This window comes from Pteronotus mesoamericanus, unplaced genomic scaffold (genome assembly GCF_021234165.1).
Source record: "Pteronotus mesoamericanus isolate MK-2021 breed Mesoamerican mustached bat unplaced genomic scaffold, CSHL_Meso_final scaffold_174, whole genome shotgun sequence".
NCBI classification, from domain to species: Eukaryota; Metazoa; Chordata; class Mammalia; order Chiroptera; family Mormoopidae; genus Pteronotus; species Pteronotus mesoamericanus.
In genome coordinates this window covers 19,754,553-19,771,866 of record NW_026555309.1, presented here as the reverse complement: position 1 = coordinate 19,771,866, position 17,314 = coordinate 19,754,553, and the positions used below count along the sequence as shown (strand labels likewise).

At 45.2% G+C, this 17,314-nt stretch overlaps 1 protein-coding gene across 2 annotated transcripts in view; it reads left to right on the top strand.

Annotated features, from left to right (window-relative positions):
• Positions 1–17,314, top strand: part of SNX31 (sorting nexin 31) — a 48,504-nt gene that overhangs the window by 16,366 nt on the left and 14,824 nt on the right. For both annotated transcript variants that reach the window (XM_054590065.1, XM_054590064.1), the window contains exons 6-10: positions 2,823–2,913; positions 4,098–4,185; positions 6,975–7,044; positions 13,276–13,368; positions 15,133–15,336. In XM_054590065.1, coding sequence (XP_054446040.1) covers positions 2,823–2,913; positions 4,098–4,185; positions 6,975–7,044; positions 13,276–13,368; positions 15,133–15,336 — 546 coding nt within the window. The remainder of the gene's footprint in view (positions 1–2,822; positions 2,914–4,097; positions 4,186–6,974; positions 7,045–13,275; positions 13,369–15,132; positions 15,337–17,314) is intronic.

Sequence of the window (17,314 nt, the reverse complement as noted above, 5' to 3'; positions counted from 1 at the left end):
TCATTTTGGACACTCCCTCCTGCTAAAGTCCCTGCATGCTCCCCGCTCCCCAGCCTCTTCATGGCCCCTGTATTGTGGACCTGGTGCCTGGTGTCAGCGGCCACCTCACTGCTGAGCGCGCCCATTGAGAAGTTACCCCAGGCGCCTCTCCCTTCACCCCTGCATCCTCCTGCCACTGTACCCCACATCTCTCCCCGAGTCACCCCTTCTCCTGTCTTCTCCTCTCAACCCCCACACCCCTAATCTGAGCCCTCATCATTCTCAGCTAGATTTCTACAGCAGCCTGAAGAAGAGTCTCCCTGTTTCATCTTGCTAATCTTCTGTACAGATTTCCAGAATGATCTTTCTAAAATGCATCGAAGGCCTTAATGCTTTATGCTTGAGAGGATTTATACCACATCCCCACCCCCTCTTCTCCCAAAACCACAGTTCCTTCAGTTGCCCCCCTGGGATCCACAAAGTGGGAGACAGATACGTAAGTGAGGGAGGAGGAGGACGGTAATAGTGAGGGTGGGGACCATAAAGTCCATGCCTCTGGGGCCAAGCAGGTAACTCAGGTGCAGCTGTGGATGTAAGATAATTTGAAAATGTTTGGGCGCGTGGAGCCCTGGAGCACCTGCCCTGCCTGACGACATCAGTGCTGACAAGTTTGCGCACAGTGGGCTCGCTGGCCGAGACATACCTGCAGCTGCAGCTGGCTGCTGCGGGCAGCTGGAGTCGCTTATGTGCTGAGGTTAGGACAAGTCCTGGATTCAAATGACAGTGCCGTCACGTCACAGCTGCGTGAGTTTGAGTAAGTGACTTAACCTTTCAAGACAATGTCTAAGTAATTACAGAAACAGCTCATGTTCCATCAACAGTGGTGGTAAGGTTATTTATTATCATTGGAATTGTTATTGCCGTTAGACGTAGTGCTGAGTTAAGTATGCAGTTGCGCAGTAAGGCGAGGCTTCCACAATGCCGTCTGTTTTGCCCAGTTCCCCTTGTAACTAATAGCGTCAGTTAAATAAGATACATTTGTAGTCTCAGAAGATGGACTTCCTTTCTTCCAATGGCATTCCCTTGTGAGAAACTCACCTGTGACACTGACATTATTAGCATCAGGTAAGTTTCACTGGAGGTTCTACCCTTAAAGGAGTGGAGTTTCCATCACAGGTATAGTGAGCACTTGGCCAGGCAGAAATGTATATTCTCTTCCAGGGGCTGGACATTCTCTCCCTTGCGTGAAAATGTAATTTAAACTTTGTAATTAAAAATCATGGTCTGCATCTCCTCAAGCAGCCTTGCCGCCACTCTCTCTCTGCTGTTCCCGACTCCCACGCCCCGTCTTGCTGGCTTTTTAAGGACCAGCAATAAGCTGAAAATCTTTTTATTGTTGTTGTTGTTTATACATTTGTGCTAATGTAGTTTCATTGCTGGTGTTTGTGTTTGGGAGCATCGTTAATGTTTGCCGAGATGGAAATATTATTATCTCATTTTGTAGATGCTTACTCTCCTTGAAAGAAGGTGCTTGTATTTATGTTGTTGTAAAGTACAAATGCTGCTCCATTCTCCTTTTTCACTCCTCTGCTGTGACGCATAAGCTTGCTATTTTCATTGATGGAGTCAGAGAAGAGAAATCTAGTTTGAATGGACACGGGTCATATTTACTCTAGGACAGGATAGAATCTGCTACCAACCAGCACACACTTCCATCCCCTCCAACCCCGCACAGTGGAACCCTGTGTTTGTTTTTGTTTTTCTTTGCAAGGGGCGGGGAATGAAGCAAGGGAGAAAGGAGAAAGGAGAGTGGGGGTAAGTGTTGGGGGAAGGTTGTGAAAAGCTCCCGGGCTCTTTACTTGCAAGGCTACACTGAGAACACGCATTCATACCATCCACCTCAAAAGACTGCCTCATGAGGTAATTGACAGATCTCCACCAAGGAAAGTCCCCCTCGGGCCTGGTATTTGTACAACTTCCACCACGAGAACTTGGAGCTGTGGTTAACGTGTCGGCTCACGCACAGTGCTGTAAGGGTACATCCTTGGGTGTGAGAGATGATCTAGAGAGTTCAGATGGGGCATGCAAAGAAATCACTGAGGAGCCCAGGTTTAAAGGGGCAGAGGTTGGGGTGGGTGGGTGGTGATGGAGAGAGTCTGGGCTGGCATGGGAGGTCCTGCTAAGGGAACATTTGAGGTTACAGCCTTGTGACCTCTTGGTAAAAACGCACCCGTCAGTGTTGAAATGAAACCCTTTAATGTGAAGGTCAAAAAAGAATATGAAACGAGGGCAGCTCGTGCCTGAGTTCTGAGGATTTCAGTGTGCAAATGCCATGTAAATTAGGCTTAAACATCACAGGAGACATCAGAGAGAAGCCGGCCTGGGGTATCAAAGGCTCGCAGCTCATAGACTTTTATATGACAGCCAAGCAGTGGGGAATATCCCTCCTCCCAGTATCTGGTAATTCAACCTCCTGGGAGGTAGCATCAGGGGACAGACGTTCGTGTGGAATGAGTGCTGCCCTCCGGTGGACAATAAAGTCCAAAATGATGTGGGAGACATGACCACTTCAGAGATGGGACAACCAGCCTCAGCGGAGGCCAATTAATGTTCATTGTGATGGGACACATTTTTTTTCCTTCTCTCTATTTTTTTTTAATTTCTAAATTTTCTAAAACAAGTATGTACCATTTTAGATTCTGAAAACATTTCTTGTAACGTCTGCTAGCCCATTAAAGCACTTTTTATTGTGTTTACAGGCAGTTGCAAATTGGGCACATCGCAGTAACCGTGGGGAACCCTTCTAACTCCCTCCCCCTCCTTTTTCTTGTCTTTGGTTCAAGGTGGTGTCACACAAAATTGGATTGTGTCGGGAGCTCTTGGGCTACTTTGGCCTCTTTCTCATTCGGTTTTGCAAGGAGGGCACCCTCTCCGGTAAGAACAAAAGGAATGCCACGTGGGCAGGGGCTCAACTGAGGGGCTGGCCACCCCCCAGGGGAAGTCCCGAGTGCATGGCCCCTACGACTGTCCCCCTACACCCCAGGTGAAAAGGCAGGGGACGGGAGGTTGCGTCTGTTGTCAGGGTGAGCGGGGGCAAGTAGCTCCAGAGAAGCGGCATGGGCAGGAGTGAGAAGTCGGGTCTTTCCAGGCCCTGCGCTCCTCTTGCGCCTGCCCTGGTCCCAGGCCTGAGGTCTGCCCCACCTGCACCCGGGCGCCCTGGCTGCCGACCACCAGCCGCACCAGAACCTGCTTGTGAATGGAGGGCCAGGCTCCAGGCATCAGGACATCTCATTGCACTGTCCTTTCTCCTTGTTCAGGAATATTTGCTATAAAGTTTAGATGATATAAATAAGTCCTCAGATTCTTACAGAAGATATATGAGCCCTGGCCGGGTGGCTTAACTGGTCGGAATGTAGTTCTGTGCACCAAAAGTTTGTGGGTTCTATTCCCAGTCAGGGCACGTCCCTAGGTTGCAGGTCCAATCCCTGGTCAGGGCGCATACGGGAGGCAACCAGCTGATGTTTCTCTCTCACATTGATGTGTGTGTCTCTCTCCCTCTCTCCCTTCATCCCTTCTTTTCTCTCTAAAATCAATAAATATAGCCTCAGGTAAGGATTAAAAAAATTAGAATGAAATAGTGAAAGATGACCGTCCAATTCCCATAAGCTTTTGCTTTTCTCTACAGAGCATTTCTAGATAGTGCAAATTTTTTAGTTGTGAAATGCTACCAGTGATCTCGGCAGAGTTTACACATGTCCTCACGAAGCTGTGGGGCAGGGGGTTTAGATTGGAAGTGAAGGGGCTGCCGTGCTGGCTCGGCCGCGAGGGCCTGGGGTGCGCCGGCAAAGGCGGCGGGCCTCTCCGGGCCTCAGCCTCTTCAGCTGTATCGCAGTGTAAGACCCTGCCCACTCCAGGTGCTGGTGCTTTATGAAGATAAATCGTTATTTGTATTTTGAATAAATGTTAGAAAGCTAAACATTACATAGCAACGTGAGAGAATAGCAGTATCATATTTTATGCTTTCCAGTAGTAATGCTTTCTGTTCTCATTTTAAAGCCACTGGGTGTAAACTATCCATGCTGTTTCAGCCTGTGAGACTCCCTTTTCCCTTTCTCTAGTCATGAAAAAATTGGCAGACTTTGAACTCCCTTATGTGAGTCTTCGAAGCTCTGAAGTGGAAAACTGCAAGGTCGGACTCAGGAAGTGGTGAGTAAGCACTGGGACAGCAGGCATGTGAGGCTGAATTACCGTCGCTGACCCGAATCTGTCCTTTTCACCACGTCGGCTCAGAGCCTGACACTAGCGAGAGACCATGGGGGAGCTTGGGAAGCACAGAGGGGAGAGCGAGGGAGAAGGCAGAGCGGGCAATGATGAGACGCCCTGTCCTGAAGGGTACGGTGTTGAGGGAGACTGTCACTGGTCTCAAGGTAATGCTCGAGAGATTGTTGTGAGGAAGGCAGCCATGAAGGTGAGACTTGAAAAACAAGGGCTGTTGAGGTTGGGACTGAAACAGGTAATGGTGAGGAATTGCAGAGTGTGAGCTCGCTCTGGAATGGATTACTGACTGTATTAATGGAAGAAATCTGTCGATTACAAGCAGTTCTGATTCATCTGTTGAACTGTGGTATTCCCTGAAGGCAAAAGGTGGGCTCAGCCAACTTGCAGTGCATTCGAAATAGTAGGCTTACATTCCAAAGGGATTTCAACAATAAATGCGTATATACCAGGACCAGCCATATTTCTAGATCCACAGGGTACTTTGCAGAAAATACTACCACTTCCCCCAGAAATGGAGGGCCCTGTGGAGAGCAAGCACACAGAAAATAACAAGAAGCAGGACACTCCCCGAACCCACCCCCAGACATGACCTGTAACCTGTAGTTCATGTGTTTATTACCGTGGCTGTGTTGGACTGCGTCTTTCATTCACTCTTTCCCAGCTCAGTTATTCTGCAGTCTGAGCACAGAAGCTTGAAAGGAAGGCATTTCAAAATCTAGGAATAGTAGTTATCTTGACCTTGTGATGCCCTGTGAGAGCTCTGGTCTGCGGTTATGAATTTTGGAAGGATATTCCCAGCAAGGCTACAAGTTCATTTACTGTTATTCAGAGGTATTCTGAGAAACGGTCAAAATCTGTGGCATGGAACCCTGAGAAAGGAAAAGGAGAAACCCTTAGCAGCTCCATCGAAGGGTTTCTAGAGTACCTGTTCTTGTGGAAGTTGCTTAGCCCAGTGAGTGGCTGAGCACAGTTATTCCTGGGATCAGAGTATATGAATCTAAGTCCCAACTCTCTCAGGACGTTGCTGAATAACCTTAGCCAAGTTACTCAAGCTCTTTAAGACTCATTTTCTCTATCTGGAAAATGGGAATTGTAATAGAGTCTACGTCATAGGTTTATTGTGAGGGTTAAATAAAGTGATCCCATATACTCAGAACATTTTGGTCTTGTTTGTTATTGTTATCTTGAGGATAATAATGATGCTAATAGTAATAATAGAAACCTCTGGGGCTTAGACTTGTTGCTCATGAGCTCTCTGGAGAGCATGAGATCACAGGAGATGAAGATTCTGTTCCTCACCTTGACGCTTGAATTGGAAATTGGGCTTTGCTATGCCTTCAATAACTAGGTAAATTCTAGATCATAAGTGCAAGGTAAAATGTCTACCTACATGTGGGGATAAGTGGTAATGGAAAAAAAAAAAGCCTACTTACAAGACAACATCTCAGATCCAGGTGGGTGTCTCTGCTCATGGGAACTGGAAGAAGGGAGGTCTCACGTCAGTTGTTAAAAGTAAGGATCAGGTCACTGGAAGCAGGAGCCGGTGCGGGGTCCTGCAGGTGCCTGTCCTGCCCTCCAGGATGAAGGCAGGGATGGGGCAGGGAGGCCAGCTCCACTGCCAGGAGCTGCGGGAGTCCCAGCAGGTACAGCCTCGTCCTGCTGGGAGTGGGTTTAAACCCCTGGAAAACAATTGTGCTAGTTAATTCTAGTGGCATACCTAGAATAGGCAAATTCAGAGAGACAGAAAGTAGAACAGAGGTCACCAGGGGCTGGGGGAGGGGAGGAGTTATTGCTTAATGGGTACAGAATCTTTGCTAGGGAAAATGAAAATCTTAGGGATTTTCCTCTGCCCCTGAATCCCCTGGCGCATCTCTCCAGTGATGAGACCAGAGGGTGCCTGCCCTGGCCTCTCAGAGCCCCAGTCTGACATAACAGTTGCTGTTCTCTGCCACACAGGGGCCCCTGGGATGCATGAGTGAAGTAGTAAATAGAATGTGAGTAGGAATGCTTCAGCGGCTTCTTCCCACGCCCCAGAATGAAGTTGATCTTCAACTAATATTTTCATCCTTTTCCTAGTCTAAGCCAATCCCATCCTCTGTTCACCCTACACACCTGAGTGTGGTGGTTCTGCTAACCTTGAAAGCAGGTGGCCTATGAAGGGCCTTGGCAGGGAGTTGGGTAAACGATCTAACTGCTGGGCCTATGAGAGCCTGAAAGGTCATTGAGGAAGACCACTCCTGTTAGAACGTGGAGCGTGAGATTGAGGGAACCGGACTGAGGCAGCAAGTCCTGTGAGGAGGTTACCAGAGCAGCTCAGGCAAGAGGTGAGGGTGGCCTGGGGATGGGGGGTGAGGCAGGTGCGGGTACCGGCAAGTGAGAGCGTGTGCCGGGTCTTGTGGGAGGGGAAGCTCATGCAGGGCTTGGTGGCTCAGAGCGGGGCTGCGTGTGAACAGAAATCTGGACCTTTCCCCTGAAGGTGTGTTTGTTTGCACCTTTGCTGTCAGTGCCTGCCAGGTAAGAGCTCACAGCATAAAGACAACAGGGAACAGAAGAGGTGGAGGGACAAATTGAAGACTAGCCAAGTAGAGGGTAGGGCTTTGTCAGAAAGGGGGCCTTGGTTCAAAGCGTAGAGAGCTGCTACTTCAGAGACCCCAGGTGTCTCTCCCAGGTGTGCCTGTGAGCTGTGTCGCATGAATTAACGCTCCTGAATCCCGCAGGTACATGGACCCATCCCTCGACTCCATGCTGATGGACTGCAGAGCCGCTGTAAATCTGATCTACATGCAGGTGAGAGTAAGACCCATCAGAACGCCACATACGGGCAGAAGCAAGGCTTGCTTGAGTGGGTTGGTAGGGTAATAATATGGGTGTAAAAATTTATAGTTTTAATTTGAACATTTCACCAAAAATGTCATACGGTGTGCTTGAGTATGATATTGTTATGTTACAGATTTACGTGCTTATGGTTTTGTAATAAAAGATTTTGTAATAAAAAAGGGGCATTATTTGTGCTGGACCCTGTATTATAGGCCATTTGGGTGTAAAGCATTAGAAAAAAATTGCAGTAGTTAATTCTACCTCCATACCTAGAAGAGGCAACTTCGGAGAGACAGAAAGTAGAGCAGCAGTTACCAGGAGCTGGGGGTGGGGGGAGAGGAGCTATTGCTTAAAGGGTACAGAATCTTTGCTAGGGATGGTGAAAAAGTTTTCAGCATAGAGAGTGGCGACAGTGAAAACATTGTGAATCTTTTCTTCCGTGCCACCGGATTTTACACTTACAACTGGTTAAAGTGAAATATGCTGTGCGTATTTTACTACTGTAAAAAAAAAAATCAAAATAAGTAAATAGAAGCGTTGAGAGAAAAAAATATTCTGCCTCCATTTTGACAAGCACTGTCTGAATCTGCCAGTGAGACACCATCATGTAGCCTAATTTAGATGAGCCCAGAAAGGCTATCCCCGGTACTTAGCGTCACACGCGGTCCCTAAACCTCGCTTTAGCATTATCTCCTTTTCCCCCGAGCCAGCGGGTGTCATTCCTGCCTCAGCACCAGCGTCATGGGCACGTGGCCTGGGAAGCCGCCCTGGGCCCTGTGCTCAGCAGGGTCTTATGCTTGTTTCATGCTCTGCTGTCACACTTTGAAATTCTTAATTTTTGAACAAGGGACCCTGCATTTTCATTTTGCACTAGGCCCTGCAACCTATGTACTTGGTCCTGCCTGTCCCTACTGCTCAACCGCTGGAAAAGTAAATGTAGAGCCTGATCTCGTTTCCTTTCCCCAGCTCCCGTGCTGGAGGTTCTGCCGAGCCGTGGGAGGGTCAGCAGGTGCCGCCTGCGCACGCACGTCTGGGTTCCCGCCTCAGTTCTTCCTCCTGCTTCCCCAGCTCCCCCATCGTGCTCGCTTTGCCAGGTCAGCACCATTGCAGGCCTGGCCGTTTGACAGTGCTGGGAGGGAGGTACGGGAGCGTCATTTAAGGAGTTCCATGAGAATATCCAGCATCTGCTCTTGCACAGCAGACAGAATGGCCAGTCGGGTTCTTGCCCTGTCCACACCCTCCCAGGTCCTCCTATCTCACTCAGACTAAACCCCAGGGCCTGCCACACTCGCTTTATTTTCTTAGCATTTCTACCATCACACACACGTATATGTGTATGTTTATCTATGTATTTTAAAATATTTGTTTACTGTCTCTCTTCCTCCTAGAATGAGTTCTCCATGAAATCAGGTATTTGTTGGTTCACTGCTGTATCCCTGGGCTATAACTGAACCTTGTCTGATGTCAGCATTAAGCCCTGTGGTGGGCTTGACGTTGTACTAATTGCTTTAAATACATTGTTTCATATAAGCTTCATAATAACTCTGTAAGGCAGGTGGTACCCCCCACATTTGTGAGAAGAAGGGGATTGAATAGGCTTGGATACGGAAGATAGAAAGGGAATTTAACAATACTTATTGTGTGATTCTAAGTTGCTACACTTTGTAGCTTTTCATAAACTGAAATGAAAGAGAAAGGAGACATATAGGGTCAGTCATTACCTTTAGTGGGTGTTTCAAGGGGACAAAGAAACATCAATAGAGCCTACTGTAGTACTTTGGATATAGGAAAAAAAAGTAGAGGGTTGGCTTTTGATGTTTTGGCTTATTAAAGAACATAGAAGAGGAAAAGAGCCCCAGCACATACTTCAAGGTAACTTTCATTTTTTATTTTTGTTTTAAGCAATTACATTGCTTTAACTGTATTATTTTAAGCAATGCTTTATTTTTGGACTGTTTTGTTATGTAGCAATAGCTAACCGATGCAAAGCTGTTGTATTATTTTTCTCCTTAGTTGAATCGTGTGTATTGCTGGTATCTTACATATCATTTAAATTGACTTTGAAAAGTTTACACTATCATTCTGCAGAGAATGGGAGTTATTATTTACACTGAAAAGCAGAGACCAAATGGCAGGGTTCCCTTTTATATTAGTAAAGCAAATATTCATTTTTGAAGAAATGACCACAGTTTCATATTCTCTTGCAAAGCAACAACCAGGTGCCTTTTGTGCCCAGAGAGAGGAAACTGCTCTGTTTTATACTAAGAGGATATGCAAATGGACTGCCCAGAGCAGCTGAGCGGTGCAGCTGAAGGCAGGAGAAGTCACTAAATGCCTCAGAATAATGGGAAGTAGTTATTAGCCAGAAAATGCTGGCACCTAAGTTCATGGACGATACAGGGCTGTTGCTAGGCACTGTGTCATAATTTGACAGTGTTTTTTCTTAGTGTCACACAAAATCTTGGTATCTGAGAATCAGTTTGACAGAATAGAACATCATTTCTATATACATCTACCCCCCAGCCCATGCAAGCACTTGGCTGTTCTAGCGCACGGCCAAGAACTTGGGTGTATGACTGAGCAGACGCAACAGATCCCAGCAGCCAGAATATCAGATGAAGAGTTACAACTTTGATGCCCATCCCTCCTTAGGTGACTTTTGAAGAGATTAAAACCATCTTTTCTAAATTCCCAGGAGGCAAATCAAAATATCACCCAATAAATGTTTAATATTCACGACTGTATTTTTTTTTTTTTTGGTTAGACTATGGTTTGGAGTTCATTTCATATTATACTTTGATCCATGTAGAATCATGTTTGGTGTCCTTATACCCATGTTATATGAGTTGGCACATAATCTATCATTTTCACTGTTTACTGAGGCTCATCACCATTTCATTCTTGCTATTGTAATGCATTATTATTTGCATCTGGTTCATTTGTTGTTACATCCTTGGTTGAGAATGCATCAGCTAAGTCTAATGTTGTTCATGTCTCTGTGACGTGGTTTCCAGGGATACATTGTGGTGAGAGGTAGGGACTGCCAGCACCAGAATCTGATTTCTCTGTGTCTTCATTAAGGAGTGGCAAACCAGAGAGCAATAGATGGCATTTCTTCTGCTTAGAGCTGGAAAAAAAGAGGGCTTCATGGAAAGCACAGTGACTTGCAGTTCCAAAAACGCGTTCTGTCCCTTGCTCTGCCAGAAGCTTTCTCTCCGTGTGACCTTAGACCAGACACTCTATCTTTCTGGAACTGAAATTGCAATGTCCCCCCCCCATTTAGGGATGAGGTTGAACTAACAGTTTCTAAGTTTCCCCTTAGGTTTAAGAAACTGTCTTTCAAACTTAGCTCTTTTCCTGGCAAAGTCTTCAAAAAATTGGAGTTGATGTCATAACAACTTGAGTCATCATCATCGTCATCACTGTTATTCCCTGACTCCAGGTGGGGGTACCGACAAGTCGGCAGGGGCCCATGGTCAGCGGGAGGGTGCGACCCGCAACCACCGCCTTCTTTGGGGAGCCTTCCCTGGCTCCTCCCAGAAGAAAATGCCTCCCTCCTCTCTGCTCCCATGATTTTTGTTCAAACCTCTGTGATGGCACTTCTCATCCAGCATCATAAATATGGTTCACGTAGGTATCTCCCTAACGGAGCTCTGAGGGGCCAAGGGCAGAGACTGTGTCCCAGGGGCCTAGGATGTATGGATGGGTGAGGAGCAATCATCCTTTTAAAAAGTTAATGCAAAGTGCGCATGAGCTCTTCTGACAGGTAACAACGCCATCGTAATGAACTGCTCTGCTCCTTCTAAAGCAGTGCCAGGGGCGTCCCAGGATCAAGTGGGCTCCCACAATGTGTTGCTTTTCTTCTTTAAAAAAAGAAAAATGGAGTGCCATTAATAAAGTAGAAGATTACATATAGAAGTGTAAGTTTCTGGATTTTCTCAAAAATATTGAAGGTTTGGTCAATTTTGGGCCTATATTTTAGCAGGGCCATCACTGGCCCATATGATAACTTTGTGCAAATTAGAAAAAGGCGCCCGTTCCTCCAGGTAGGGCCCACGGCTTGGTGAGGGGAGTGTGACGACCAGAAGCCCCCCAGTTCCGCCATGGCCCAGCGCCCTTGTCCTGGGCCCAGGCTGACCGCACATACCCGGCCTTGCTCTGCTCTGCTCTGCCTTGACCAGCTGGAGCCAAGCAGCTGACGCCTTGTTTCAAAAGGCACATGTGCTCCATGTCTCACGACTGCACCCTCTGCAGAGGGCACTAGTGTATGTGTGATTGAAGATCATGAAAACCACGACATGCGATTTCACTTGGTTTAAAAAATTAGGTTTTGCCTAAGTCTCCGTCAGCCCATCTTTGGGGGAGCCACATAACTGAGTAAAGACATTTGTCTAAACCGACTTCCTCCTCATCTGGTGTGAGGTACTGTATATAATGTATTCAAGTGATGACTCGTGAACTCATACTCAGAGTCAGACACTTACAACAGTAGTGAAACAAAAAGTTATGTTACCTCTTCTGTAGGACATTTAAATCTCTGTCCCAAGTCCCCTAATGATGAATGGCGTGTCCTCGGTTAATACTGACTATTTCATTTGATTCAGCCAGGCTCTCTCTTTGATATCATTGCCCTGTGCTCACAGCCCGTACAGGGCTCTAACAGCAAGCTGAATTCAGGGAAGAAGGTGTTTGGTTCTTCTCGCCTGTGCTGATTCCATGCTGTACAGCATCAAGGTTCAGTGTTGACAACAGTTGGAAACAAGGAGGAAGTCTTGGGGTAGGTAGCTGCCTATGTGGACAGAATTCAGTGGCTTGGGCAAGGGTGGGAGGGCCACGTGATGTCTCATGGCTTTCATGAGCGTCAGTCACACAAACCCTAAGCTCTCTGCAGATGGGGCAATGGTGAGGAATGGGGCACACATGCCCCCGCCGAAACAAAGCGTCAACTACTCGGCTCCCGCTGGTTAATGCATGGCACGTGGTTGGAGCTGGGTTTTAATCCAACTCTGGCCACATAGTTGCTGGATCATCTTGAAAGTCATAATGTCTCTGGGCCTCAACTTGCCCATCTGTAAAATGGGGGTAATTTTCCTACCTCACAGAATAGTTTGGAAAAAGTAATTGAGAAACCTTTCTAAAACAATGTCTCAACAAATATTACTTTTCTTCTCTCTCACCTCATCTCCTTTTCTCCCAATCTAAACAGCAATATCAAAAATTTAGTCGGCTTTTCATTCGCCTCTTAGAGACAAGGCACCCTGCCGATATCACTGAGGGACACAACACGTAGACTTGTATTCAGACCAAGGTGTAAGCAAACACCGGATAACTGGCAAAGAATGACTGTGTGCTTCCTGTATATGTGACATCGGACGAGTTACACTGAGGGGAAGGACACAGGGTCTTCCCTTGAGGGTTTTAACAGTCCAGCTAAGGACCAACGGGAAACTCTTCTAAAGCACAGTAAAGCAGGACAGGCTGCCAAATTAAAGCCCATCCATTCTCTGTGGAACTTCCTGTTTCCCCAAACCTTTGTCAACCATGAATATTACATATTTTTTAGTTTTTGCCAAGTTGAGAGGGAAGAAATTCTTTGATTACAAGTGCGATTAAATATATATATATGTCATTTGGAATTTATTTTTGTCAATTGCTGATACATATCTGCCCACTTTCCAATGTTTACATTGTTTCTATTGCTTTATATAAATAATATAAACTCTTTGCCTCATATGATGTAATTATTTTTCCCTGGTTTTCCATTTACTTGTTTGTTTTGTTCTTGGTGGTTTTTATATATAGAAGTTTTATATTTTCATGTATTATATATTCCCTCATTGTGACACTTTGTATCTTAAAAAGATATTCTCTACTTCAAGTCAGATAAAAATATTCACCTGTATTTTCTTCTGGTTCTTTTATGATTTTTACACTTGGATCTTTAATGTATCTGGATTTATTTGATTGGGTGATGTGGGGAAAGAGCTAACTTTATTTTTATTTTCTCTTTCAAGTGCTGTCAGTTGTCACTACACCATTGAACAATCTCTTTCTCCACTCACTAACTTAAAAAGTAACTTTTATAACATGCTGGGTTCTTACAGATGTCTACTTGGGTCTGTTTTTCATACTTGAGTATGTTTGCTCAGATTAATGGGTTTCTGCTAAGTGTGCTAATTTTATAACTTATGTTGTTTGAAGGCACTACAGGACATTCAGAAAGAATGGGCCAAGCCCACACAGGCACAGAGGCAGAAATTAGAGGCTCTTCAGAGAGAAGACAACCAAACGGAGGTGAATCACATGTTGCACCAGAAGAAATCCCCCGGGAGGGAGTTAAAGAAACATATCAGAATTGGGCAGTTTCTAGAACCTAAAAACCCACCAAGCACTAAAAATGGGACTCTTAAGAAATGAGAATACTTTTCATTGACTTTTCTGGTTATAAAATTAATAGAGGCTTTATGTTTAAAGATTCTTTAAAAAAAAATGCAGGCAATATATTGTGAGTCCTTTATCAAGTTAATTAGTATAGACCCTCAACATTTTTAATGGCCACAGAGTATTCCATCTAATGGCTATCATTTAGCAAACCAATTTCCCATTGTTGGAGGTCAGTTTGCTTCCAGCTTTTGCTGCTATAAATCACTTTGGCAGGGAGTACCATGAGGCCCAGGGCTGTGTCTGACTCATGCATACCTTGTGTGTTCCCAAGACCTGGTATGGTTCCTGGCTCAAGGTCCCTGGGCACGGCAACCATGTTTTCTGTTTTTGAGTTCGTGTTCTGTTATTCTTTAGGATGTATTTTTAAACATCCATTTTTAAAGCTTCCATAAAGATGGCACCAACTCACACAACCCTGTCCCCAAGCAGTATACATGAGTCTGACAGACAGGAAGTATTTTAAGAGAAGAAATGGCCTCTCCTTCGCTCTGTTGTCTTTTTAAATCTTTATGCTTTGCCACTGTTCATGACTAAAGCATTGATTTTGAACAAAATGCAAACAGAATTTAGAGGACTCGTTTATGCTTAGGTTGATGTAGAAACTAATTCTCAAAACCACTGTTTTTGATGAGCTGGAAAAAAACAAAGGAAATGGAAAAGGAAATGACTGCGCAAAAGGGAGTCATACGCTACCTGGCTTCAGGAAAGGACCAGGAAAGAACCAGGTTGTCATTGGGGGTGGGGTACGGGGAGGGACCGTCTTTCTGATTTAACCATGTGTTAAAGCGAGAAGCCCCCTCTGAGCTCACACATCTCACAAACCATCAGCCAAAGCCACGGCAAAAGCTGGCAGAACAACGAGAGGGAGTCACCGGGCTGATACCAGGTTATTTAAATGTAATCATTAATGATCACTTTGTTAAAAAAAAAACAGTCTTCAGCAGACATTAATGGAACAGGATGCCGGGACCACAGGTGAGACCTGTAATTGTCCTCTGTTCTTAAGTCACGTCAGAAGCAGAGGGAAAAGTGAAACCCTAAACATCACATAAGTATTCCCTTGGTACTTTTGGGCTGTCTGGAAAGTCTGCTTAAAAAGCAGACTCATTCTTGGTCTCATTTCATGGCTATTTCCAAAATCTTTTTCTGTGACAATTTATACCATTACAGAAAGCGGCCTGTAAAAACAAACTACTTTCCTCCTACATAGACGTCTGTTTAGTTTCTTAAAAGATGGCATTTTAAATGTACAGCTTTTGCTTACTTTGCCCTTATAACTCCCTGCGATAGAATCATATCTTCTTACACGATTCACTCTTTTCTTCATCATTCCCGCACTGAATATTTTTATTCCCACTCTGTACTAGGCACTGTGAGGAGAGCAGGGGCACGATGGTGAGTGAGGCGGGAATGGTCCCCGCCCTGGGAACACGCCATGAACTTCCCCAGGCCTCACTGTCAGAGAGCGTGAGGAGCAGTGCCCTCCTTCGCGGTGTCCAGGAGAAAAAGGCACTCCCACTGTCTCTCAGTTCCCCGTGTTCTGCTAGAAAGGCCATTTTCTCTGTTTCAAGTGGTCTTTTGTCTCCTACCTCCCTGCACCTCCCTTTGGAGCAGTTTCTGGAGCTGTCCCGCGAGGTCCGGCACTATGGATACCTGCAGCTGGATCCCTGTACCTGTGACTACCCGGAACCAGGCTGTGGGGCCGTTCTTTCTGTCGGCAATAACGAGATCAGCTGCTGCGTCACCCTGCCCGACAGCCAGACCCAGGACATCATCTTCCAGATGAGCAGAGTGAAGTGCTGGCAGGTCACTTTCCTTGTGAGTATCTCGGCGCTGCCTTGCCCGTGATTTAAAGTTTCCACTCACGATTTAAAATCCTGTTGTTTTTGGATGACGGAGTTGACGGGAGAGACAGGTCTGCCATTTGAATCAGTACCTTGAGTGAACAAACGGCAAAACCACAGTAAGCACCAGCCAGTGGCAAAACGTATTTATCGTCTGGTACAAGTTTCCCATTCATAGCTGTAGAGATACCCATTTTCCCACCTTCCAATAACAGGCTTCTCTGCTGCTGGAAGGGTGGCTACAGTAATAACAGCATGTAGAAATAACAGCTATCATGTAGAGAGCACTTAATGTGTACTTAGTTCTGGCAAGATCTCTACCCTTGGAAACTGGATGCTGAGCAGTAAGCTGTACTTAATGCTCCCTTGGCGTAACACCTACATCACCGTCCCCTCCCAAGAGAAACCCTTATGATCACATTTGCTGAGTGCCTGCTTTGTACCAGGCACTATGCGGGGCATTGCCACATCTATTATTTACATTCTTACAATAACTCAGTGAATTAAGTGGGATTATCCCCTTTACACAGGAAACTGAGGTTAACTACTAGAGGACACATTCTAGTAGAGCAACCATCACATCTGGTTGTTAAGTCCACCGAAGCCAAGGGCATTTCTGATCCGGCTTGGTACTTGATGTCGTACTTTCCCTCCTCCATTCCTGTGGGCCACTTCTCCCTTTGGTCACTTCAAAAATGCTGGCGTTTTTTCCGGTTCTGTTTCTAGCACATTTCCGCCACACATCCTCTGAAATCAATTACCCAGGTCCCTCTCAGAGGGACCAGTGTTTCCTTCTGCCCCCTGGACATCTTTACCAGGTGTCTTACGAGCAGGTCAAACTCAACTCTTCCCTCTCATGCCCACACTAGGGTTCTTTCTCCCGTGCTCCCTATCTTGGTAAATGGGACTTCCACCGCCACCCCCTAACCGCCAAACCGGTAATGTTGAAATTACCTCCAACTCTTCTCTCTCTCTTACCTTACATGTTTAATTGCTGGTGGAGACCTATCCATTTTACGACCTTGCTACTCATCAAAACTCTTCCTTTTTGTCCACCCTCACAGCTTGGTCTTAGCATTTCCTGCCTTAATGGACACATCAGCCTCCTAATCCTTCTCCCTGCCCCATTCTTTTCCCCTTGGGGGTCAGAGAAAATAATATCATATGATTCCAGTCCTTTAAACTTATGGGAACTTGCTTTGTGGCCCAAAATATGGTCTATTGTGGTAAATGTTTCCTGCACACCTGAAAAGAATGTTTATTCTGCCACTCAAGGGTGGAGTAGTTTATGGATGTCAATTACATCACATGGTTGATAGTGTTGAAATCTCCTATATCCTTATACATGTTCTCTTTACTTGTTCTGTCAGTTGAGAGGAGTATTAAAGTCTTCAAATATAATTGTGGATTTGTCTATTTCTTTTGTATTTTATCAGTTTTTTCCTGCCTTATTTTATGATTCCAGTTATCTCCACCATTGGTTTTTATTAACTATATCTTTATTTAAAAAGTATTTATGGTTACTTAAGAGTTTTTTTATATACATCTTTATCTTATTACAGTCGACTTTCAATATATCACTTCACGGTAAGTGTAAAAACCCTTTCTGTCATTTGTGATATTTGTTGCCATACTTCATTTCTACATATAAGCTCATGCTACAGTATAATTATTTTTGCTTTAGTTGTTTGTAGTTAAATGTTTAATTTGGATATAATTATAGATTCACGTGCAGTTGTAAAAAAATGGTGCAGAGATTCTGTGTACTCTTTAACCACTCTTCTCAATTATTTTATCTTGCAAAATTATAGTACAATGTCACCACCAAGATATTGGTATCAATACATTTTCATCACGAGGACCCCACATGTTGGCCTTTTACAATTACAGCTACTTTCTCCCATCCCCACTCCTCCTTTAGCCCTTGTAACCACTAATCTGTTTGCCATTTC